The sequence below is a fragment of the Gopherus evgoodei genome, chromosome 11 (genome assembly GCF_007399415.2).
Source record: "Gopherus evgoodei ecotype Sinaloan lineage chromosome 11, rGopEvg1_v1.p, whole genome shotgun sequence".
Taxonomy (NCBI): domain Eukaryota; kingdom Metazoa; phylum Chordata; order Testudines; family Testudinidae; genus Gopherus; species Gopherus evgoodei.
Window position 1 is genome coordinate 63854767 of NC_044332.1, and position 23532 is coordinate 63878298.

At 36.5% G+C, this 23532-nt stretch overlaps 1 protein-coding gene across 3 annotated transcripts in view; it reads left to right on the forward strand.

Moving 5' to 3' along the window:
• The window catches only part of NCKAP5 (NCK associated protein 5), a 375692-nt gene that overhangs the window by 263000 nt on the left and 89160 nt on the right, over window positions 1–23532 (forward strand). For all 3 annotated transcript variants that reach the window (XM_030580665.1, XM_030580667.1, XM_030580666.1), the window contains 2 exons: window positions 19176–19280; window positions 22390–22581. In XM_030580665.1, the coding sequence (XP_030436525.1) occupies window positions 19176–19280; window positions 22390–22581 (297 nt within the window). The remainder of the gene's footprint in view (window positions 1–19175; window positions 19281–22389; window positions 22582–23532) is intronic.

The following is a 23532-nucleotide window of genomic DNA, read 5'->3' on the forward strand; positions in this document are numbered from 1 at the left end:
ACATTAATTCTTTGGCATTAAAAGTTTCGGTGTGTCCATTGCTAGCAGTATATGTCACGCGGGGGAAATCTCATTCCTATCTTGAAAAGATTAAGTAACACAAACACTGACATAAAAGACCAGAGTTTCCAGGAGCCTGAGGTAATTCAGTCTCTGTTCCATCACCTCTTTGTGTTGGAGGTAAGTTTGTTTTGAGACTCTCTGGAGACACGCTTTCTTGTTGCTGGAAGTCATGTATAGATTTGGCATTAGGTGTAGACTAAATAAGCAAGTACCTAGGGCACCTGATTTTTGCTGTTATCTAACCATCCTTCTCCTTGACCCACTGGGACAGATTTGTGGAAGAGATCTCCCCTTTCAGAGATGCCTTCAACTGAATGCCACCTGAAAAGCAGCAACAGCCAAGGCCAGGATCCATAGCACTAATGGAGCTCCTGTCCAGTTGACCCCCACTCTTTTACCTGCGGGAGGGTGCGGGTTGAGGGGAAATAATGTACCTCCCCCTTTGGGAAGTGTATAGAAAGAAAGTTCAGAAGCTCAGTTTTAGCTGGCCATGTTACATATAATCTGTCAGTGAGCCACACACCAGGAGGGAATATTAGGCTGAGATTTGAGCTTGGATGAAAAGGAGCAATCAAAGAAGACAAGGCCAGTGCAGAGAAATTAAAGGAGGTGAGAGGCAGATTTGTGAGTGTTTGGTATAAAGATGGTAGCTGAAGACACGTGAATGTATGAGATAGAGATAAAGTGCAGAGAGTGAAGACAAGAAGGAAGCCTATGCTTGATGAATTGCTCAAGATAACACAGGATATCTGTAATATGGGAACGAATTTTTAATTCTTGGTGTTACAGTATTTCTCTCTGCGTCATTATTTGTCTTTCTAAATTAGTATAAATTCTGTTGTGAAAGTAAACATTTTATTTCTAAAATTGCCTAAAAATGAACTTTGTTTCTCCATCCTTCAGCTGCTGCTCCCCAACACACACCTTTGCTTTGTCAGTTCAGACTGTTTTTTTTAATTTCTCTTGAAACAGAGAAATGAGTTCAGTGCTTTCTCTTCCAGTCATTGCTCTTTTCCCCCCTTACAGGTGAAAATGGAATTACAGACACTGAGCTTGATTGTGATCTCATGTTGCACACATCTTTTACCTCAGAGTGACTCCACTAATTTCATTTCAGTTATTCCTGATTTAACCCACTGTACATGAGAAAAAAAGCCAGTCTATAGAAAAATTCTTTATAGAAGATGTAGTGCCAAATTCATACACTCATACAATTGCACAAATGTAACTAAGGACAGGATTTGGCCTGCCATATATACCAAAGGCATTCTATAATCATGTAAAGGCCTAAATAAATAACAATTTTACATTAGAAGGTACATATATATAAATTTGTTAGCTGAATTCTCTCAAGAATGTTGTTTGATCTTTTCATAAACAAAGTTGCTATCATTGATGTTATTAAAGCACTTTGAGATCCTTGGGAGAAAGGTGTTAAATAAGTGCAAAGTGGTAGTAGTAGTGTTTATTGGTTTGATTTATTTCATTAAATAAATAGTGATATTTGCACAGAGTATGGGAAGTATAAAATAATATTACTAATCATAAGACCGAGGGCATCTCTGCTCCCAAACTCTCTTTTAATTGTCATTTTATCTCTCTCACTCCAAATATCACTTTAACAACTCTAGAACAAAGCAGGAAGACTTTTGAAACATCCACTTATGCCTTGTATACATCTGTCTGGATTAGTATAATTTATTTTCCATGGATCTCCCATATTGCTTTATTGTGTACCTAAAATTTGTCCATACTGCTGTGGCCAGACTGCTGAATTCTCATCTTAATGTAGGTAATAACTATTTTTGTATTGACTTCTATAACAATTTGAAGAGTGTGCTCTAAAATATGTATTTGAAGGGAAATATACTTACTTAGATGGAAATAGTTATCAACTTAGCAGAAAGGGGTAAATTGCTCCAACAACATTATTATATATGTGAAGAAAGATAGGGCAATTAATTGTTTAAGACCTGACAGAAGTGGATGAAATGAATGGCCTAGAATCTGACTTTACATTCAGACATCTTGAGATATCATGCTGTTCTGAATACAGATGGTTAAAAGAGACATTATGTTGGCTTCTACCAGTTGAATATGTAGAATTTGTAGGTATTTCTAAAAATAAGTATTTGAGGAGGAGAAAACAAACCCAAAGATCATCTTATATTGCTAGAAAAGGATGTCAATAGTTAACTATTCATTTAAATAACTGTACCAATATGTGCTGAAAGCTGTATAATTCAGACTGGATGGCAAGCCAACTATCTAGACCCCACCTCATGCATATCTGCACCCTAAAGGCATATTTAGGAACAAGATCAATAACTTAAAGTTTCAACCATTTCAAGGCTCTGAACTTCCTGCAGTATAACCTGCTGTTCACCTCTCTCTACTGTGAAAACCAACTGTTTATTCCTTCCCTTTGTTTCCTATCTTTCAACTATTTACTGATCCATGAGAGGAACTTCCCTGTTATCCATGACTGCTTACTTTGCTTAAGAGTCTTTGGTGTGGGACTTAGTGAAAGGCTTTCTAAAAGTCCAAATACACTACGTCCACTGGATCACCCATGTCCACGTGTTTGCTAACCTCCTCAAAGAATTCTAATAGATTGGTAAGGCCTCTTCTCTCATGGCTACTTGGTTTCGTTGGAAGCCTTTGCCAACGGACCTCGTTAAGGCTTTCTAAAAATCCAAGTACACTTTATCAACTTGATCACATGGTCCTGGTGACTTATTACAGTTTACTTTATAATTTTTTCCCCTAAAACCTCTTGTATTGACACATCAGTTGGGGTGAGTACTTCAGCTTTGTCACCCAAAAAGAATATGTCTAATGTTGGCATCTCCCCCACATCACCAGCAGTCAAGATTGATGCAAAGAATTCATTTAGCTTCTCTGTATTGGCCATGTCTTTCTTGAGTGCACCTTTAAAACATTTGTAGTCTAGTGCCCCCGCTGCCTGTTTGGAAGACTTCCTGCTTCTGATGTACTTAAAAAGAATTACTGTTAGTTTTTGCATCTTTGGCAGATTGCTTCTTAAATTCATTTTTTACTTTCTTTATTGTACTTTTACATTTTACTTGCCAGAGTTTGTGCTCCATCCTATTTTCCTCATTCGGATTTGACTTGCAAATTCTAAAGGATGCCTTTTTGCCACTAGCAGCCTCCATTATTCTGCTGTTTAACCATGGTGGCATTTTGTAGTCCCACTGTCTTTTTTGATTTGGAGTATACATTTAGTCTGTGTCCCTATTATGGTGTTTTTCAGAGCTCTCCATGCTGCTTGCAGCATTTTACCCTTGTGACTGCTCTTTTTAATTTCCGTCTACGTAGCATCTTCATTCTTGGACAGTTACCCTTTTTAAAGTTAAATGTTACTGTGGTGGGTTTAGCTGGTATTTTTCCTTCTACTTAATTACATTATGGTCACTATTATCAAGTGGTTCAACTATAGTTACCTCTTAGACCAGATCCTGTGCTGTACTTAGGACTAAAATAAGAATTTCTGTTCTCTTGTGGGTTCCAGGACAAGCATCTCCAAGAATAAATCATTCATGGTGTCTGTAAATTTTCTCTCTGCATCATGCCCTTTGATGACATTTACCCAGTAAATATAAGGATAGTTGAAATCACCCTTTATTATTGTGTTTTCTGGTTCTGTAGCCTCTCTCATCTCCTTTAGCATTTCGCAATCACTGTCACCATCCTGGGCAGGTGGTTGGTAGTATATTTCTGCTGCTGTACTCTTATTATTGAAGCATAGAATTTCTATCCCTAGAGATATGTTATATAGTTTGATTCATTTAAGATTTTCTCCTTATTTGACTATGCTTTGTTAAAACATATAATACCACTCCCCCACCAGCAGTACCTTCTGTGTCATTCCTATGTACAGTTTGTGCCCAAGTATTACCATGTACCGTTGATTATCCTTATTCCACCAAGTTTCCGCAATAACTGTTATATCTAAATCCATATTTAATGCTAAGATCTCTAGTTCGCCCTCTTAGTATTTAGATTTCTTGCATTTATATATAAGCACTTGCGCATTTTGTCCATATTTAGTTGCTTGCCTTCATGTGTTATGTTTAAATGGGACTCTTTTACATGTGATTGTTCCTTGTTATCTCTTACCTGTACGTTACCTACTTATTTACTATCTTCTCTACTATATTGTGTTCCCCTCTTTAATAAATCATCCCCAGGAGATGTCTATGCCCAAAGCAGATGGTCCTCCTCACCTGTCAATTTTTCCCCAGCCCCTGTAATCTCTAATCCTCTGTAAACTTTTATTTTATGTGCAAGCAGTCTGGTGGTTCCATTTTGGATAGATGAAGCCCATCTCTCCTGTAAAGGTTACTACTTTCCCCCAAAGTTCCTCAGTTCCTTATAAACCTAAATCCTTCCTCCATATACTATCCCCTCATCCTCACATTTAGACCTTGAATTGCTATCTGTTTTGGTGTCCCTGCACATGGAACAGGAAGCATTTCAAAGAATGCTACCATGGTAGTTCTGTACTTTAATCTCTTACTTAGCACCATCTCCTCCCCATCACTGCCTATAAAGCTGTCTAGATCTCTCGTGAGATCTACTACCTTCACACCTGGCAGGCAATTCACCATCCATTCTCATAGTTCTCACATACCAAACTGTCTATGTTTCTAATAATCAAATCCCCTACTACTATTGCCCATCCCTTCATAATAACTGGAGTCTCTGTGCCTGGAGGGGTACCTCAAAGCAAGAAGATATCATGACTTCATCTGGAAGGTGGGTCCCAACTATAGGATTGTTTCCCTCTGCTCCAGGTTGATGGTCTCCTGCCTTGAGACTTTCATCTTCCTTAGCAGTACAGCCCACTGATCAGACGAACAGTTGACCAATTCAATCCTAAGAGATCACTCACATAAAAAGGAACAGATTAGAGCGTCAATGACCAACTTCTCCAGTGGCAGTATCCTGGAAATTTGAACCCAGTGAATCTTCATCACAGGCTTAAAATTAAGTACTTGGTTAAGTGCTTTGCTGGATCAGAGTCATATTCAAGTTGATATAGGCATATTCTCAGTATTAGGAAAATCTTCCTGATAATGAGTTGTGTTATACTGTGGTAGTTTCCCCTGAGAAGAGATTGAAGTCTCATCACTTGGGACATTGAAAACTAAACTGGATATAGCACTGATAAATGTACAATGATGAACAGTCTTTCATCAGCAGTGTGATGGACCAACTGACCTAACAGATCAGTTCCATCTCTAATGTATATGTTTCTATGATCTCCTTCTTGTCATGCCTGGCTTCTCCTATTTCAGCATTCTGATCTCTCCCCCTACCCCTCCAAATGAACAAAGTTCACCAAGCATTTAATCCTGGTGAACATGACAAATCTTTTAAGTGAAAATGACCTTCAACAGCCAGCACTTCTCAAGTCCTTGTAACACAGATTATTAGCCTTTAGGGCTGACAAATAAAAGCATTAAAAGGCATTTCCATGTCTACACAATCATGAGGTTTTGTGATATTTTATGGAGGCACTTTTCAGATCCAGCCTCTGAAAGCAAGATTTGTCCACTGCCCAACTGATAATAAATTGCCAGGGAAAGATTACCAATAGTAAATTGAGTAAACGGTTTTGAGGCAAAATATAAATGGTCTTTAGTGTAATATTTATAAATAATTTTGAAATAGGAATACAATCTATTATAACAGTTGAAAGATATATGTGGGCATAGTCCTGATGAATGAAGATGGATGTTACTCAGGGAAAGTGTGCATCAAGAGAACAGTAGGACTGTACTTACACTAGACTCTTGTGACAAAAATAAAATGTTACTGTTTTTTACTCCTGTTAGTGCAGCAAAGCCAATACATACAGCTGAGACTGAGTGAGCTGTAGGTTCTGTTCCATCTTATGCATCATCATCATCATCAGAATTGTTTACTAAGTTCCAAGGAGGCAAATTGTTGTCAGTGAGGATACACGGAGGCCATAACATGTAGACAGTGGGGTTGCCTGAGTGTAAGGATTTTATTACTGATGGTGATGTGCACAATGGAAAAAATCCAATTTTGCTTTTGTAGACCAAGGTGAGTATGCAGAGATAATCATTGGAAAAAGATATCATTATTCTTGTAAACTGAACACTTTAAATGTAGGAATCAATGAAAGGCAAGAAACAAGAAAGCCTATGCTACCGTTATTACAGTTTCTTTTCAGAGGAGCCCTCCACTTTAAACTTTTTATAAAAGTATTAAAAAGATAAACTTTTCTTTGTTCTCTACTGTTGTACACCTTCCTTAAAGAGAAGCAACCACTTGACTCAGGGGCACCTTGGTTTTTCAACCTACTGTGTTTACTGAACATAAATGCAAGATGTCAACTTGTCATGTAAATCCCTGGGTAAATGGTCAAAGTATAAGTGAAAGCTGTTTATAGGCAGCCTTTATTCTAGGCTCTGAACTGTGTGAAAATTCTTTGAGCTCTGTTTGTTTTTGTATTTTTTATGACCAGCTCCAGACCATTTCTTTACTCTTTGGGGATATGGTACTGAATTAGCTCTTTGTTTGGAGTGGGATAGGTTTTAATTAAATAGAAAGCAGTAGAATTTACTTGTTTACTTTTTGTTTAAGTTTACTTAAAATGCACATGAACAGTGTGGGGAATTTTCTTAATAAATGCAGCCTAGATGGTACACAGATTTAACATCATCAATTTTATGACAGGGACAGTATCAAAGATTCAATAGATGTAAATATATTGCAGTTGATGCATTTCTGTGTTCAGTGTATATTATCCTGTTTCACTTTTTGTTATATAACTTGTATATTTAGGCCAGGACTCCTTCTGTTTCCCATTGAAACTGAGAAATCTTTCTCATTGGAGTGCAGACTGGAAAATTAGTTTGGCTTGGAAAACAGGCATCATTCTAATGTTATCACAGTGGGCAAAGCACTAGCCATGTGTTACATATAAAAGTGTAATTTCATGTCATCGGTTCAACTTTTAAAGCCCCCTCATTGAAATTATGCAGTGGAATAAAATAATAGCCATTGCAGGACTGTCTTAAACACAATGTGCTTAAGCAACAGGTGTGCTAGATAATTGTTTTCTCATCATGGTGCATATTTCACACTCCATAACTCCCAAATGAAATTCCAACAGAATGCATAAAATTAAATGATTCAAAGATTTAGAGGATTTCTGTTCTTTATGGTAAAAGAGAAATCTACTGAAATTCTAAAACAGTATGGAAGTATAATCATTATTACTAATGCTGCTAAATATGAAGTATTTATTTTGGTTATCTTAAAATACTTTGAAATTTAAACAAAGGCCTGCTGCTCAAAAAATAGTGTGTAATATGTGTATATGCATATATATGAAATTAATGGCTGACGTAATAAAAATAGAGGATTAATTTACCTGTAGCATCACTGAAATGAATATGTGAAACTTTCCCTGAAAAATTCACTTATTTTAGTATCTCTTTTTTTCCATTACTACTGTATATAACATGGTGATAGAACTTTGTGTTGTGAAACAAAATCAAACCTGTGGCTCTGTTATCTAAAAATGTCTATGCTAGCAAAGGTTATACTTGATTACATTTTAAGATTTTTAAACTTTTATCAAGTCAGTGTGATTTGCTAGAGATTTTAAATTAAACTTCATGTACTCTCACCAGATGAATCCAACTAAAGTTATGTTAAGTGATTTTAACAGACAAGATTACTCTATAAGATTTTGTGCTGCCATCTATTACAAAACAAATCATTTCCCTGGCATATATTCTGTATACTTAGAATACTATTATATATATTGCACAATAGTAAGAAGAGCTGGGGTAGTAGGTAAAGTGAAATGTGATCCATAATGAGTCATGAAACAGCTAGTCAAACAACCCAATCTTTTTGTATTGAATTTTACTAATGTGCTCCTTTCTTTCCCATATGACTATCGTCTGTAATGATAGTTTGCTACTGGTAAAATTCAGAACCTCATCCAAAGGCTGTGACACTATTGACTAAATCTCTATTGACTTTGCTGAGGATGTGAAATACTGTATTGCAAGATAAAATCAGCTCATAGATGCTCAATGAAACTGAAGAGTCCATTAGTGCTTTAACTCTTAAATTACCACCTGTCTTCTTTCTTGATAAGAGCAGGCTGAAAGGAGAAGTTACCTTTGTTGTTAAACATTTTGCAGCATATTGCTAGACTTAACTCTCTTTTTTTTCATTTTTAGATGGTATTCAAATTAATTTCTGTCTCTAAACGTGAGCAAGCCATGTTTCATTAGTCACTCACCTTTGTAGGGATACTGGGAGGAGTGGTGATTTGTCCTGTGTGGAATACAAGGGCATCTTGAACATTATGAATTAAACTCTTGCTGACTGCATTTGATGTATGGAAACCAGCATATCAGGATAATGACATCTTGAATTAATAACAGCACTTTAGAAATCTCAGAGAGTTGTCCACTCTTTAGTCTTTCTCAACTACATAGTCATTGATATGAATTGTTTTTATTCTACACCCATTTTGTAGAGTTTGGATTTTAAACTTTAGTATTCTATTGTTTTAAAAACTGATGTGTATCCTTTTCAAGTTTCCTTTTATTTTCTGTTGACTAAAATTCTTCCTTATATGTCTACCTCCAGTGTACATAACGCTTGTGCATACTGTACATTTGTTTATGGACTTCAGATATTGTACGTGTACCTGAGGAAGAATATAACCTTGTTTTTTAAAGGACACCTTAAATGCTATTCTGTAAACCAGTCCTTGCGAGTTACTTGACAGTAACCTGACATATGGCCTTCCTTAAGGGACAGAGAGGTAATGTCTCCACTGAAGCACTACAGCTGTGCTGCTGCAGCATTCTAAGTGTAGACATAACCCCAGTCTTTTCCTTCTAATATCCTCATTCCCAAAACCTCAACGCCAGTTTTTATACATTGGGTCGTCAAGCAAAGACTTCTGGTGTGAATGTGCATATCTGCATCTGAATAGACTCGTGCATATGAACAGAAGCTCCATCATTAAGCTGAGAGAAAAACCCAGCTATCTGAATGTTCATGGAAAAGGAAATTTTAAAAAGGCACCTTGCTTGGTGGAATCAAATAGTGAATCAGATTTAGGGAACAAGTTAGAGAATTGATTTTTCCACTATTTTCCCAGTTCTACTCACAGCACTCCTTTGTGATAAGTATCACTATATTTGTTTTACAAATGGGGAAGCAGAGAGTTAAGTGACATATTCAAGTCCATACTGCAGTCAGAAACGAGTATAGGCTAAATATCATGAATTCCTGAGTCCCAGTTCTTCGCTTAATCCAGTAGTCTTAATCCTGTAATCTGTAGAATAAACCTCTTATTAGAACCACTGGAACAGGACAATTAAACCTTAAAGATGCTGAATTTGGGTCTGGCTTAGATAAACAGCCAAAGTTGGGATGCTTATTCAAGGCTTTGAGTTTGCAAAATTGTGATCCAATCCTGCAAATGTTTACTGTCCTGTAATTATGGGAAAGTGCATAAGTGTTTCCATGAGATAATTAGCCTTGGTCTGGAAATTCCACAAGATTAGGTTTTCTCACTCTATGTTGGGTCTTCGAGGACCTTAAGAAAAAGTTGGGGAAAAAAGAGTTAATTGAACACTTCAAAATCTTCATTTATAGAAACAGACAAAAAAAGATTCAGGAAGCCCTTGGAGCAGTGAAACTGACAATTTACGCCAACTGGGTGACTGCCCTTGATTATTTCCAAACCAGTTTGTCCATCCTCCAAAAGATGCTTTAAAGAAAAAGCGTTCAATAAAACACCTTCAGTCCAGACCTCTAAGGCTTTTTAACAGAACCTTTATAAAAGTTCAAAATTTGGAATTACTTTTCCAGAGTAGAAAACATTGCATTTTGATCAGTGTTAGAGAGAGAACTTTTATTAAAAAGTTATGAAAGCCTTGAAAGTAGGAATGAGGACATTTTGTGGAAATCCTCCTACTACTTTGCCTTCCCCCAACAACCTGCCCCACCGTTTGTGATATTTCTATAAGATACACAAAAACATCTTTCAAAATGCAGAACATTTTGGGAAAGGAAAAGATGGCTTGTTCAACAATAACATTGACAAATTCATGTTCTTGTCATGTAAATAAATGAATCTTTTAAGTGTCTAACATACTGGACTTTGAGAAACTGCAGTGAGGGAAGGTTATAGAAAATGATGCTTATCTCTTCTGATTTTTTTATAGAATAAATGAATGATTTCAGCTAAAACAATGCAAGAAGGAATCTAGTGAGAATACGTAATATAACACTTATTTGGGACACTAGATTGCTGCTTCTGAACTTCCTAGCAAAGCAGTGCTTACCTTCCTCGGTTGCCATGTATTGATCTAAAATATCTTCCCTGAGCCTTGTCTCTCCTTTTCCTCCTACAGGCAAAAGGTTAGAGTTAGATGATAATATTAATTTTCAAGACATCTGCACATGTTTTAATAGCCTTTGGAAGGCTTGAAATAGTTTCTGCTTGCCCACCACAGGGCTAAAATACCATTAAGGCCTGGATTGAAGTAATACATAACAATCATAGTCTCATAGTTCAACCTGACAATAAAAAAGCTAATTTATTTTATCAGAGATTTAAATTAATGTGATAAATTCCTCTCTTAACAGGAGCTGGAGTGCCATTCCTGTAGAGGCACATGTGCATTTTGTATCATTATCCATACAAATTTTAAAGACATAAAACTGCAACAAACCTTGTATATACATTTTGTCCTGTACCCTGTTTGTGTGTGTGTGAGAGAGAGAAAGAGAATTATGTGCTTATTTTCATTCCAGACATCAGAGTTTTTGTTCCTGACATTATCTCTACTGAAAATCCCTTCATTCCTAGGCTCTCTTACTTCCCTGACTCAACATACAGACAAAGAGTGAGCGAGATTCATGCCAGTCTCTGGCCCTTAATAATTAACTTTTTCCCCTGGAAATAAGTTGGAATTGTAGCATGAGAAATAATTTTGTGGGGGGCTATGTGAATGTAGTCTAAATTAACTTTTAAAATATACATAATGATTCGGATATTTCTGAATACTTGAGGAAATAGTCTTGAGATTCAAAACAGTTTTCATTTCTAACTCTATGCTGGAGGAAGGCTTTAGCTTATCCCATTATAAAGTGATAAAACAGCATTTGATAGCAGCAGCCTGTGTGATAAAATGATCATGGCAGCAGTGAAAAAGAATCTAATAAGGGAATTGATCTGCAGATTCCAATTCTGTAAAAGCCAACATCGATCAACATAAATGTCAATAACAAGATCATATTGAGGTCTGCCTAATTCCTTTAGATGATTTTTGGTTCTAGTGACAGAGTCAGGAAGTGAATGTGAAAAGAAGCTTAAAACTATAAGAATCACAAAGACAAAGGCCACCACTACATTATACTATACATGATATATCACTGGCTATCCTGATATAAGCTAGTTATAAGATAGAAATTAGTTAATAGTACATAATCAAATAACTTCTATATTATACAGTGCATATTTTATAGATGGAACTTAAACAATAGCTAAGCACTTCACATTCATATGTTAAAGTACTGCACTTGGGCACCCTGACAAAATAAAAGGCAGGCCTGCCTTTTTGTGTTAAAGTACAGATATCTTCTGTAAGGCAGGTCATAAAAGATAAATGGTATAGTTCTTCCTTGTCATAAAATTTAGAAGTATAAATTGGTAGTTTGGAGTGATTCTGACCACCCTGAAATATAAATGAAAAGTCTCTGAAACTGTGACTAATCAAAAAAGATAAGGTGTCATAACTTGCAGAATTCTATGTTACAATTTTTCATATACACATAACTTGCTGCAGCTGTGTGATTTTGGCCATCACACAATAAAGTGGGAGGAAAATTTTCTTCATTCATTTTAGATCAGTGGAAAAGTATTTATTTATTAAGTATTTACTGCTTTTTATGTGAAACAAATGAACACAGAAAGTGAAGACTGATATTTAATAGGAGGGTTGAACACCTCAGAATGCATTTTTCAGGAAAGATGCTGTCATGAAATACTCAAGGAGTCTTCAGTGAGCTCAGTGAAATAATTAATTGCATTAATCGTTAACCTTTTGGCTAGCTGATTACCACGTTATTGGTGTAAAATGTTGGCTCACAGTAATTATAAACCAAAGGGAACTTTATACATATTTTTCCCAAGAAAACAAATTAGTTGATTTTATCATTGCTGCTGTATTTATACACTCCTAACTTAATGCTATTAAAATGAGAACTAATATTTTGGAGTTCTCAAGACTTGAAAACACGGATATAGTTATAAAATGAAAGCAAGGATCAGAGAGGATTACATTAAATCTTTCAGTGTAGCTTTTATTTAAAGCAGTTTATAAAAATTAATAAAACTAGGGGGATTTGGATGAGGAATAATTTTAGGCTTATAGTAACACAGGCAACTGAAGAATACAGAGAGAGATTATGCTATTTATGTTTATGCATCAAATATGTGCTTAATACCTCACAATTTACACTCTAGGACATTTAGGAATTTTTGCTTTCAACTTTCTCAGTACTTCAGAATCAAATTCACTGCTTTTGCCTATCTTTGAAAGGCTTGATTACAACAAAGTGTAACAAACCTGTAGAATCTGAAGCAGACACAGAACTATTGTTTCATATTTTGGGATGGATTTGCCTTGTTAACAAGATTTTCTGATGTAATCTTCCATACAAATGTTTGTAATATCACATCCTTGTACTTTGTCTTGAATGTTGTCAGTTAAGTCTCAGTAAACTCGCCTGGAGGATTTGCCAGCAAAACTGGCAAGCCACTATTAAGGGTGGGTTTGAATTTAGTCTGGCATCTTTTGTATCTCCAGACTTAGTTTTTAACAACTTCATCTTGACCTGGGGGTGGAGGAGATGAGAAATAAACAAATTAAAGCTTGAACAGGGAAATACTTTTGCTAGATTAATAGAAAATCAGAATAAAATCCACTTGACTTGATGAATTCTCTGTAATAGCTGGAAGCTCTTCATACTAAGAAATTATTTGGCTTACTGAACAGTATTTTACAGTTAATCCTTTAATATTTATTTTGTGTATAACTTTCCCCACTGTTAATACTGAACAATATTGTAAGCTTGTAATTTTGTTCCTTACATTTCAAACAGCTATTTGTAAGACCAATAAATAACAATCTCCAATGGCTTGCTTATATCACTATGAGGCATTTCATATCCTGGGGTTCACTTACTGCAGGTTAGAAAACAAAACAAACCAAAAAGCAACTATAAGGATGAAGCTACAGGAAAATAATGATGCAACTCTGCAGATACAAACTATAAGGCAAGCTAATTTTATTAAATCTACCAGTTAGGCTATCGAGAAGAATAAAGTAATAAACCTGAATCTCTGATAAGGTGGATGTTGGTATTAAATATCATGGGAAGTAAGACGACAGGCATTCATTGCATTTTCAAGGCAACAGATTCCATGTAATAGACCTTTACAAGTATCACCAAATATCATCATTAGCTACGTGTCCTGTTAGAACCAATACTCGGAGCAGTAGAAAGAACAAAAGTTTATACATTATGGAGCTAATTTTCATCCATTTTTGTCTTGCATTTTGCATTCCCCCTTATGATCAGTTTTATGGTGCCTTAGAGTCATATAAGATTCCTACTCTAGATAAGATAAGGTTCCTGCTCTGGTTTTTACTGTACCTTACTTAAATCTGGGCCTGCTATGCAGTTGTGAGCCAAAGAAGTTATTCACTTGAGCCCCTGTTGGATCTACTCCCTATCATATGTTCTGTCAGCTGCCTCAGGTGAGTAACTTGTCATTCTTTTTCAGCCCCATGATTGTTCTGCACCCTAATAATGGGGCCGGATAGGGTTTAGGTCAGCACATCTCTGGCCATGCCCACTATCCACAAGCACCCCACTCTCTTTTTTTCCCTGGCAATTGATGGTGCAAGATGGGGAAATGTCAGGAAGGGGATGGACAGGGAGACTTCTGCAGATACAGATTGATTGGTTGGCATCTGGCTCTGTCTTGTGTATCCTCAGAACTGAGGAGCTGTGTGTGTCCAAATGTTTGTTACAAAGTACTCTATGCCATTTGAAGGGTTGTATTGTAGACAATATTTCACCCACCCGGCCAACATTTAAAAGCAAAGACCTAACTCCAATTATGCAGAATGCAGAGGTACATGGTTTACTTCCAGTAAACATGGGCTGCATACTGTCCTAAATGTGGACACTTACTCAGAATGCTACGTGCACCTAACAGAGAAGATCAGGAGAAAAGTGAGTTTCCAATCCTCATGTTCATTCTCCTGAAAATGCTTTTTAAATTTTTTTTTTAACTGAACTTTTTTCTGCTACTGAGAGCCATGCTATTTCCTCATCCTCCAGTGATAGTCTCTTTGCACAGAAATTAGTGAGATATACCTTTGGACCTTTTCTGTGCAGCCTACAAGATAAGACCACATTTTATTTCCCAGAAACTGGGACTACTGGTGTGGAAAGTCACATTACTTCAGTCTCCACTTTGGAGCAAAAGCAGATGAGGCATCTTATGAAATAGACATGCATGTGCCACTAATACTCTTTGGGGAACTTCAACTCTTCTAGAAAGAGCTCTGAAAAGTGGTAAAGAGGACAGTGGACACTGGCATTTGGAAAAGGGCCTCTACAAAGCTGGACCCTGAACAGATCCAAATCATTAAGAGGAATGGCATATGTTGGAAGTAAGGGTAGATTGTCAGGATAAATAATAAGGATGTTGTTAGAGAATTGGGAGGAAAAGAACTTTGAAAATTTAGACTAAGCAGTGCCCTTGAAATGACATTGGGTAATATCAGTATGAAAAGAATTGTGAAAAAGCATATTCAAACAGAACAGCATTACTGTGGCACTGCATTTCCTGGCAATTCATAAGCAGCAAGAGGAGGTGAATGCAAGTCCTTAACCCACCTGGTTAACTGGGGGAAATGACCAGCATGGAAGTCACTATTGCCATTATAAACTATGAAAATAAAAAATAAATAAACATTCTTGTTTATATACTGAAAAATTAGATTAAACAGTATTTTGCAATGGATATGAAGTTCTATTTATAGTACAGTAATTAATTTGTAGAAAAGCAGGACTTAATTCTCAGTGTTCCATTAGATTTATAACTTCCAAGATCTGAAATAAGTAAGTATAGCTAACTGTTATACATAATAATAAATTCATACATTTTTGTAGATCAAAAAGAGTAGTTCTCAGAAATTTTCCAACATTTTATAATATTATAATTAAGAACAGTGAGATCTGCAGTAAGAACCATTTCCAATAGCATCACTTTCTAAGAAAACACTTTAAAGCATCTTTGAGGTTTTCAGTGCACTTTTTTGCTCTTTAGTTAAAGCCCACTTCCAATACATGTCCAATTTTGCTAGTCTCTTTAGAAGGCAATCTTCATCATATGCCAGGGTTTGTAAACACTAATTTGTGTAAAACTGAAATCCATTAATACTTTCTGAGGCTGAAATCCATTTTACATTTTTTATTTTCAGTGTTTCCTTACGCATAATTTGCCCCTTCTTTCTGAGTATTAAGCATATGAAGAATACATGCTTAATATTTTGGTTGAGTAGTATTTGATGAGAGTTCTAATCAAGTTAATTTTGCAAGGAACAGACATAAGACGTCCCTTGTCTCCCTGAAAACATTTCTGTGCATTCTGTGCAATGCCCAGGAAGACAGCGGGATCTAATTCCATAATGGAGACATTATCTTTAGGAACTCCTATTAAATCAACTATAAACCAAATCACAGTGTTTATTATAGGTTTTTTGGGGGTGGGGTTGTCACATTATCTGGTATGGGGAAATAGAACTGTTTCACAGTGTTTTCTCTTTTTGGTTCCGAAGATCCTATAGAAATAAAAACTTGCTTTAATAAAAGTTTTATTTCTATAGGAACTTTGGAACCAAAAAGAAAAAAACTTCTGAAAAAATTGATACAGCCTATGTTGTATTAACTTTTCTGAGTTTTCTGCATGGGGCTTGTGAGAGGATAACTTTCCCCAGCTCAGGACTCCCCCATTCCCATGCATGTGTGCCTCAATCCACAGCAGTTCAAGGACAATAAGGTTGATACCACATGTGCAACTGATCACCTCTCCTATTTAGGCAAGGGAAGATCATGCATGGAAGTTCTCCACATTACATTTATCTACATCTGTGTGGCGCCAAGACCTGGAAACATACTCCAGCTGAGAAGAGTGAGACAATTACCCATTGTGTCTTACATGTGACATTCTTGTTAGTACACTCCATTATGATATTAGCCTTTTTCACTACTGAATCACACTGTTGACTCATATTCAATTTGTGATCCATTATAACCCCCAAATTCTTTTGTGATTTGTGTGATGGTGAACGTTTCCAGTATGATAATTACTTAATTTGTCTATTTGACACAGATATGTAGTAGTATTATAGATCTTGAGAACTCACTTTCCTTTCTTTCTCTCTATTATTTTGCTGATTTACTTTTATTATTTAAAGGCTCGTAGAGTTTAAGATCAGAAGGGTTCATTGGATCATCTAGTCTGACGTCCTGTATATCATAGGACATTAAATGTCATCCATTCACCCCTGTATTGAGCCCAATAATTTATAACTTTTAACAATTTACATTTTAAAATTAATTTTAGGTTGTTATTTGAGCAATTATTTCTTTTTCTTTTCTGATTTTATTTTCTTCTTGTTAATTTAGTACGCTGAGTGAGCTGGCATTATGTTTCACAAGAATGATATAGCAGTGTACTTAGTTTCATGTGATAGTTATTGTTATAACAAATTATATTGTTCACTTCTTTATTTACCGCCATCTGTATTGCTAACTCATGTACAATAAAATATTTATTTTCAAAATATTTTTAGGAATTGACAAACTCTGAAGCAAGTCTTCAAATGTAAAACTCCTGAAGTCATATTTCCAGTATGTTTTCTTGGGAAATAAACATTAGCGTCCATTCTCCTCACACATCCCCAATTTTCCAGTCTAATGCATAGCTTAAAGTACAGAAACTTGCACTAAAAACCCTCAAGGAGAGACCAGGAAGTTGGTCTCTTTGGAGGAAAGACATTCCTTTTCAAAGGGCCCTACCTAACAACACGTTTGCATAGCATCAAAGATTCCTGTTTCTGAACCAATTTGAATTTTCTGGTGGCTCAACTATACAGCTGGGAGACTTTCAGTCAAAGGCTAACTTTGAGTTCATTGTAAACCTGTGAGCTTGTAAGGTGTAACTAGTCAGTATTTAAATTTTGGGCAAACATCAACCTGCAATTACAATAACAATATTTTAAATGGTTCACATTCAATAACTGGAGAATAGATATAGCTAAGACTGTGTTAAAAGACATATACACTGGGTATAATAAATATTTATAATGAAAAATATACTGAATGCGAAGTGTTTGTGGCTTCTAACATTATGTTACAGGAAATGTGATTATACAGAGTATTCATCATTCAAACAGTTTCCGTAATCTTACTGAAACAGGATAGCACCAGTTAAAACAAAACACTGAATGAAAACTAAATGAATATGTAACTCCTGGAAAATTACTCCCAAATTAATAAATAATGGTTAAAAGTACTAAATTGCCTGGAATGGAAGTCAGTTTGCAATAGTGGATGTGAACAGCAAAGGCTTTAAGAAGAGATGTCTATTTCTGGATGATTCATTCTCCAGAGGAAGAAATTGTAAAGGTAAAGCCTGATAAGCAGGCTGAGGTGATCTGGTGCTGAGCTGAAGCCTCAGTCCCAGCTTGCAGAAGCCTGTGTAGAGCTGCTCTGCCACTGCTCTGGTTGGATATATGTAGGATTAGCAGTTGCAAGCTTTTGCTTCCCCCTCATACTAATATTTGTGGACCCATGGATAAACAGTTTCTGGGTCCACTGCCTTGCCCCACTGCACAGTCTCCACATTCCCATAGGGTGTGTCCTACACAGTGTAGCCCAGGGCACCAAGTTTCCTTGGCAGGTTTTCTGCAGCCTCCCCTTCACCCGTGTCCAACACCCACAGCCATGCACGACATGAACTTAGCAGTTCCAATGTCCTGATTCTTCCGTGGTTTCAGGGAGGGTGGGCAGGATCTTATCAGAGGGCCTGACCCAAAGCTCACTGAAGTCAATAGAAACCTTTTCATATATTTCAGTAGACTGCGGACCAGATCCCAAGTATCTATAATCAAAAAGTTTGGCTCACATGACCAGCTGGACAGCAGATATTGCTATTTTTTCTTTTGAAGTCATTGGTCAAGAAACAACATTCAAATAAATCATACATTTGCAATTAAAACAGGTTAGACTTATTCTACACAGAAAGCCTTGGTAATTAGTGTACAGATTAATATGAGGGAAATGGCACCACGTTAGCAGGCTTTCCAAGCAAAACTGAAATAAAGGACTGCGTATGTAATTGAACAGCATGTGAATATTAATGCATAAAATCCTCTGAGTCCCTTGCTCCCTGATGCAATTATTTTCTATTCATATTAATTGTTCCTAACAGATGACATTAATGACTTTGAGTTAAAATGTGTGCAAGGCAGGGCTTCACAAGATCAATGCCATTTAGAAATAGGGTCACTTTTATTATCACTCAGGCTGTAGCAACTGCTAAATAAAACAAGGTTAATGTGTTGATTGCTTTATAAATGTTAATTTCATCATTCATTTTTATACTTTTTTAATTCAAATTTGCCAGACTCTATGGATAAATATGATTGTGGTCCTATTACTTTGTCATTGTTGCATGTGAAATCATGATAAGTTGTGAAACAGTCTCAGGGATAAAAAGTTCAGGGTTTTTTGGATGAAAAATCTTTGTGCGTCAAGTCCTGGACTCAGTAAGCAGAAAATGGAAAACTTTCGAATTAGGACAAGTGCTCTTTTACCACAGGGTTTTATTCTCCTTTGAAATTTAACTGCACAGTTTGGAATTTTTAAAATGCTGATCTGTTGCATATTTGTCAAATGTTTATGCTTTGGTCATTCTCTTCTGCCAGAAACTGCATTCACGCATCTTAGATCTCTCATCTGGGGATTTGCTTTCAGATGTAGAAAGGAACAGAAGTTTGATACAGTCACGAACTACTGGTGTTCAGATTCATGTGAGTCTTTGTGCTGTCTTTGAGTGCCTCATTTGGAGCACTCATTTCTGTCTGTGAAGTGCGATGTCATGGGTAAGCCATTGTTGAGACAGATAACAATACTTTCCTTTCGTCTGTTCTCTGAAATTCAATATCATGTCTCTGGTTGATATAGTACACAGAAAGTGTCACTCTTCGCAAAAAAAAGCATAAATCTTGACAATGTCCCCCAGATACCTTTTTGGGTATTGATTACATCTCAGAATCTCTGAGAAATGGTCAAGAAGTTTTTTATTAAAGCCCATGCACCATATTATTCATCCTACTTTTATGATATATTATGTATGAACTTTTAAAAATTCATGGTCTCAGGTTTTTTTTAATGTTTTTTTTTAAAGATGGCATTAGCTTTGTGCTTATTTGGCAAAACTTTAACCAGTAGGACTTTCATGTTTCATTGACAGAGAGAAAAGTAGCTTTAAAAACAAAAGTCACATAAAGAGAGAGAAATAAAGCGGATGAGAACAGAAAACTGAGCCTTTCTGTGCCTTTCATCTTAAAGTATAAAAGTGTCATCAGAAATGTAATCTCCTTTATAATAATACATATTTTAGTGGAAAGCCATTGTTTCAAAGGTTCACAAAGATGTTAATGACCCTCTATACAATCTGTAATTTAGCCTTCAGGTTAGATTTTTCTAAGTATGCAGTTTTCTCTCTGCAATTGTTTGATTCATTCAGTTGTCTTTCCTTTCTAACAACAATTACATGTTTAAATTATACTCATACAGAGAGCTTTTGTACTCTAATTTCATTAAAGGTGATGGTTTAGAAGTCATAATTAGGGGAAAAAAGTCAGATTATGCAATTCAAATTAATTAACCAATGTGCAAGTTAACTATATATAATTAATGCATCATAAATATAATCTTTAAAGGTTTTCTAAACAGAATTTTTAGAAAAATTAGACAGCTCATAGAAGGAAAACCCAACCTTTTAAAATTTAGAAAGATTGGAGAACATTCTGTTTAGAAAGAATTCTAGTGATGCACACTATATTTTCCATGTTATCTTCCTTGCTGTGAATATTAAGGGTATGTACATGAAAATATTTTTTGCTTAGATGTCCATCTGCTTCTTATTCTGAAATTATAGGACCTGATGTCCCTCTCCTCCTTAAGGCACAAAAGGGGAAAAGAGGATGGGATGGGAAGGCTTGCAAAGCAGCAGAAGGTGGGGGGATGGGAGTGAGAGTTCTGCAGCATGCTATGTGCTCGCCTTCCCCAGAATTTACAGCAGCCCTTCCATGCAGGCACTAGGCACTTTGGACATGTCTGGCCTGTTCTATGGGGTGGAACCCAGAGTGCAGCCACCGAACATTGTATGTTTATCTAGCACCACAGCTAAAATGTCACAATAAGCAGAAATCAATGCTACTGTTGGCCTCCATGCCTTCTGCCTGCAGGGGAGGATGCAGGCATAGCAGGGGGAACTAGTGACAGCAAAGGGAGTGAATGATGCCAATGGTGAAGAGAGAGAGAGATGTATCAACAAAGCCAAAGGACTCTATTGCAAAAATGCAGAAGCCTGTGCTCTGTGTATTACCTGGCACTCTGGAGAGTTTGAAGGCCAGTCCTTCTGCACCCGTTTCACTGCTTAGCAGAACATGTGTCGATAACTCCCGGAGGTGAAACTCGCTGCTGCTACTGCTGACTGATTTTTCCCATCCAGGGGTTTTGTTCATGACAGGGAGCGATGATTTGCGATGTAGTTAGGTTTGTCACAGACAAAGCATTATGATGTCACTTGAGGAATGAGCAGCAGTAGCTGACGAACTCCTCAGCAATAAAAATTGTGTTCTCAGCCAAACGGCCTTTGTAGTAATAAATGAGGGGAAATCACACACACAAAAAGCAATGACTATAACAGAGTATATGGAGAACGGTCTCTAAATTGAATATTTTCCAAAGATTTCTATGAGGCATTTTATACATCCATTGAATCTATTTGACAGTTTTGTTGGCTGCTCATGTATTATATAACCTTAGATTTGTTTGTTTCCTATTGGGATATAAATGTGAAAACACCCATCTAAGCAAAACTACATCAGGCTATAAACAAGAATGGAAATCAATAAATATTGCTTAAGGCTCGGTTGTGAGGTTATTTTCTAGTTATAATGAAATTCTAAGCCAATGTTCAGAAAAAATGTAGTAGTGTTGCTCTTTGGTATTCCTGGTAATTAAAAAAGTTTCTGATTCTATATGGCATGGAGGATATCATCATAACAGAATAACAGTGCAGGCACTTAATGTTAAAGAAAGTCTAGCATTGTTAGGCACAAGAGTACTAGTTTGAATATAAATTAAACACATCCTAGATACTCCTACAAAGGTTTAATATTTTACCTAACGTGCTATCTGCTCTTCATTACTCTCTTCCTCAAAGCTGGCATTTAGTCACAGTCAGCTGAAATTGCATTTGGAGAGAGGCGATAACTACCCAAGTACTAAAGGCAGCCATAAAGTGTCAATAAATTGCATAAGCAAGAGGCGTCAGCTGTCTGAGAGTGACACAAAGATGGATTGTCCTACATCAGAGAGTTTCTTAGACAAAGCTTTGGACTAGATAGGAAACCAGAATTAGACTGTAATGGAGAAATTCCATTCTCGGTGGACATTCTGTTTGGGACACTAAATTAATTTACCTTGTCCAGTTGGTAGAGCCTCATCTGTTACATTGTGGGGCTATAATGCAGTTGTCAAGATGTACTTGTACTCTTATAACTTAGTTTGTGATATCTTACGGGAGCATGCTGCTAATATCTACAGCAGAATTCAAACAGACTCAAAATACTCTTGCAGAAAGACCAGCAGAATACTGAAGCCACAGTAAATAAATAAAAAGAATTGGAGGGATTGATATTTTTTTTTCTGTTCTAATAAAGCTAAATGTTACATTGTTTCTTTTTATTTTACATCTATTCATTAATTTTTATCAGATCCTAATGGAATATTATGCAAGTATAAATGGCACACTTGCATTTTGCCCTATTAACTAAATCAATCAGGTAGAAAAGAAAATAATCTGTTTTTACCCATAAGATTGTTGCATTTCTTCTTGTGTTTTAGGAATGCCAGCAAAATGTGAAATCCAGTATACCTGCCTTGAAATGCCAGAGTCAATTAAATATGACAGGGCCCAGTCACCTATATCCCCGGAGCAGTTGCAGTAGCAGTGAACTCTCTCTATCAAGTGCCTGCAGTGAATATTCCAGTGGCTCCTCCTACACTTGGAATGATGGAAAGATGTGCAGTAAAAGGGTAAAGCAAATCGATTTGTTTCATTTATTAACTCAATTCATCTGAAACAAGATTCATAGATTCTAGGGCTGGAAGGGACCTCGAGAGGTCATCGAGTCCAGTCCCCTGCCCTCATGGCAGGACCAAATACTGTCTAGACCATCCCGGATAGACATTTATCTAACCTACTCTTAAATATCTCCAGAGATGGAGATTCCACAGCCTCCCTAGGCAGTTTATTCCAGTGTTTAACCACCCTGACAGTTAGGGACTTTTTCCTAATGTCCAACCTAAACCTCCTTTGCTGCAGTTTAAGCCCATTGCTTCTTGTTCTATCCTTAGAGGCTAAGGTGAACAAGTTTTCTCCCTCCTCCTTATGACACCCTTTTAGATACCTGAAAACTGCTATCATGTACCCCCTCAGTCTTCTCTTTTCGACGCTAAACAAACCTAATTTTTTCAGTCTTCTTTCATAGGTCATGTTCTCTAGACCTTTAATCATTCTTGTTGCTCTTCTCTGGACCCTCTCCAATTTCTCCACCTCTTTCTTGAAATGCGGTGCCCAGAACTGAACACAATATTCCAGTTGAGACCTAACCAGTGCAGCGGAGAAGAGAGGAATGACTTTTTGTGTTTTGCTCACGACATACCTGTTAATGCATCCCAGAATCGCATTTGCTTTTTTTGCATATTTAGCTTGTCATCCACTGTAACCTCTAGATCCTTTTCTGCTGTAGTCCTTCCTAGACAGTCTCTTTCCATTCTGTATGCGTGAAACTGATTGTTCCTTCCGAAGTGGAGCACTTTGCATTTGTCTTTATTAGACTTCATCCTGTTTACCTCGGACCATTTCTCCAATTTCTCCAGATCATTTTGAATTATGACCCTATCCTCCAAAGCAGTTGCAATTCCTCCTAGTTTGGTATCATCTGCAAACTTAATAAGCGTACTTTCTATGCCAATATCTAAGTT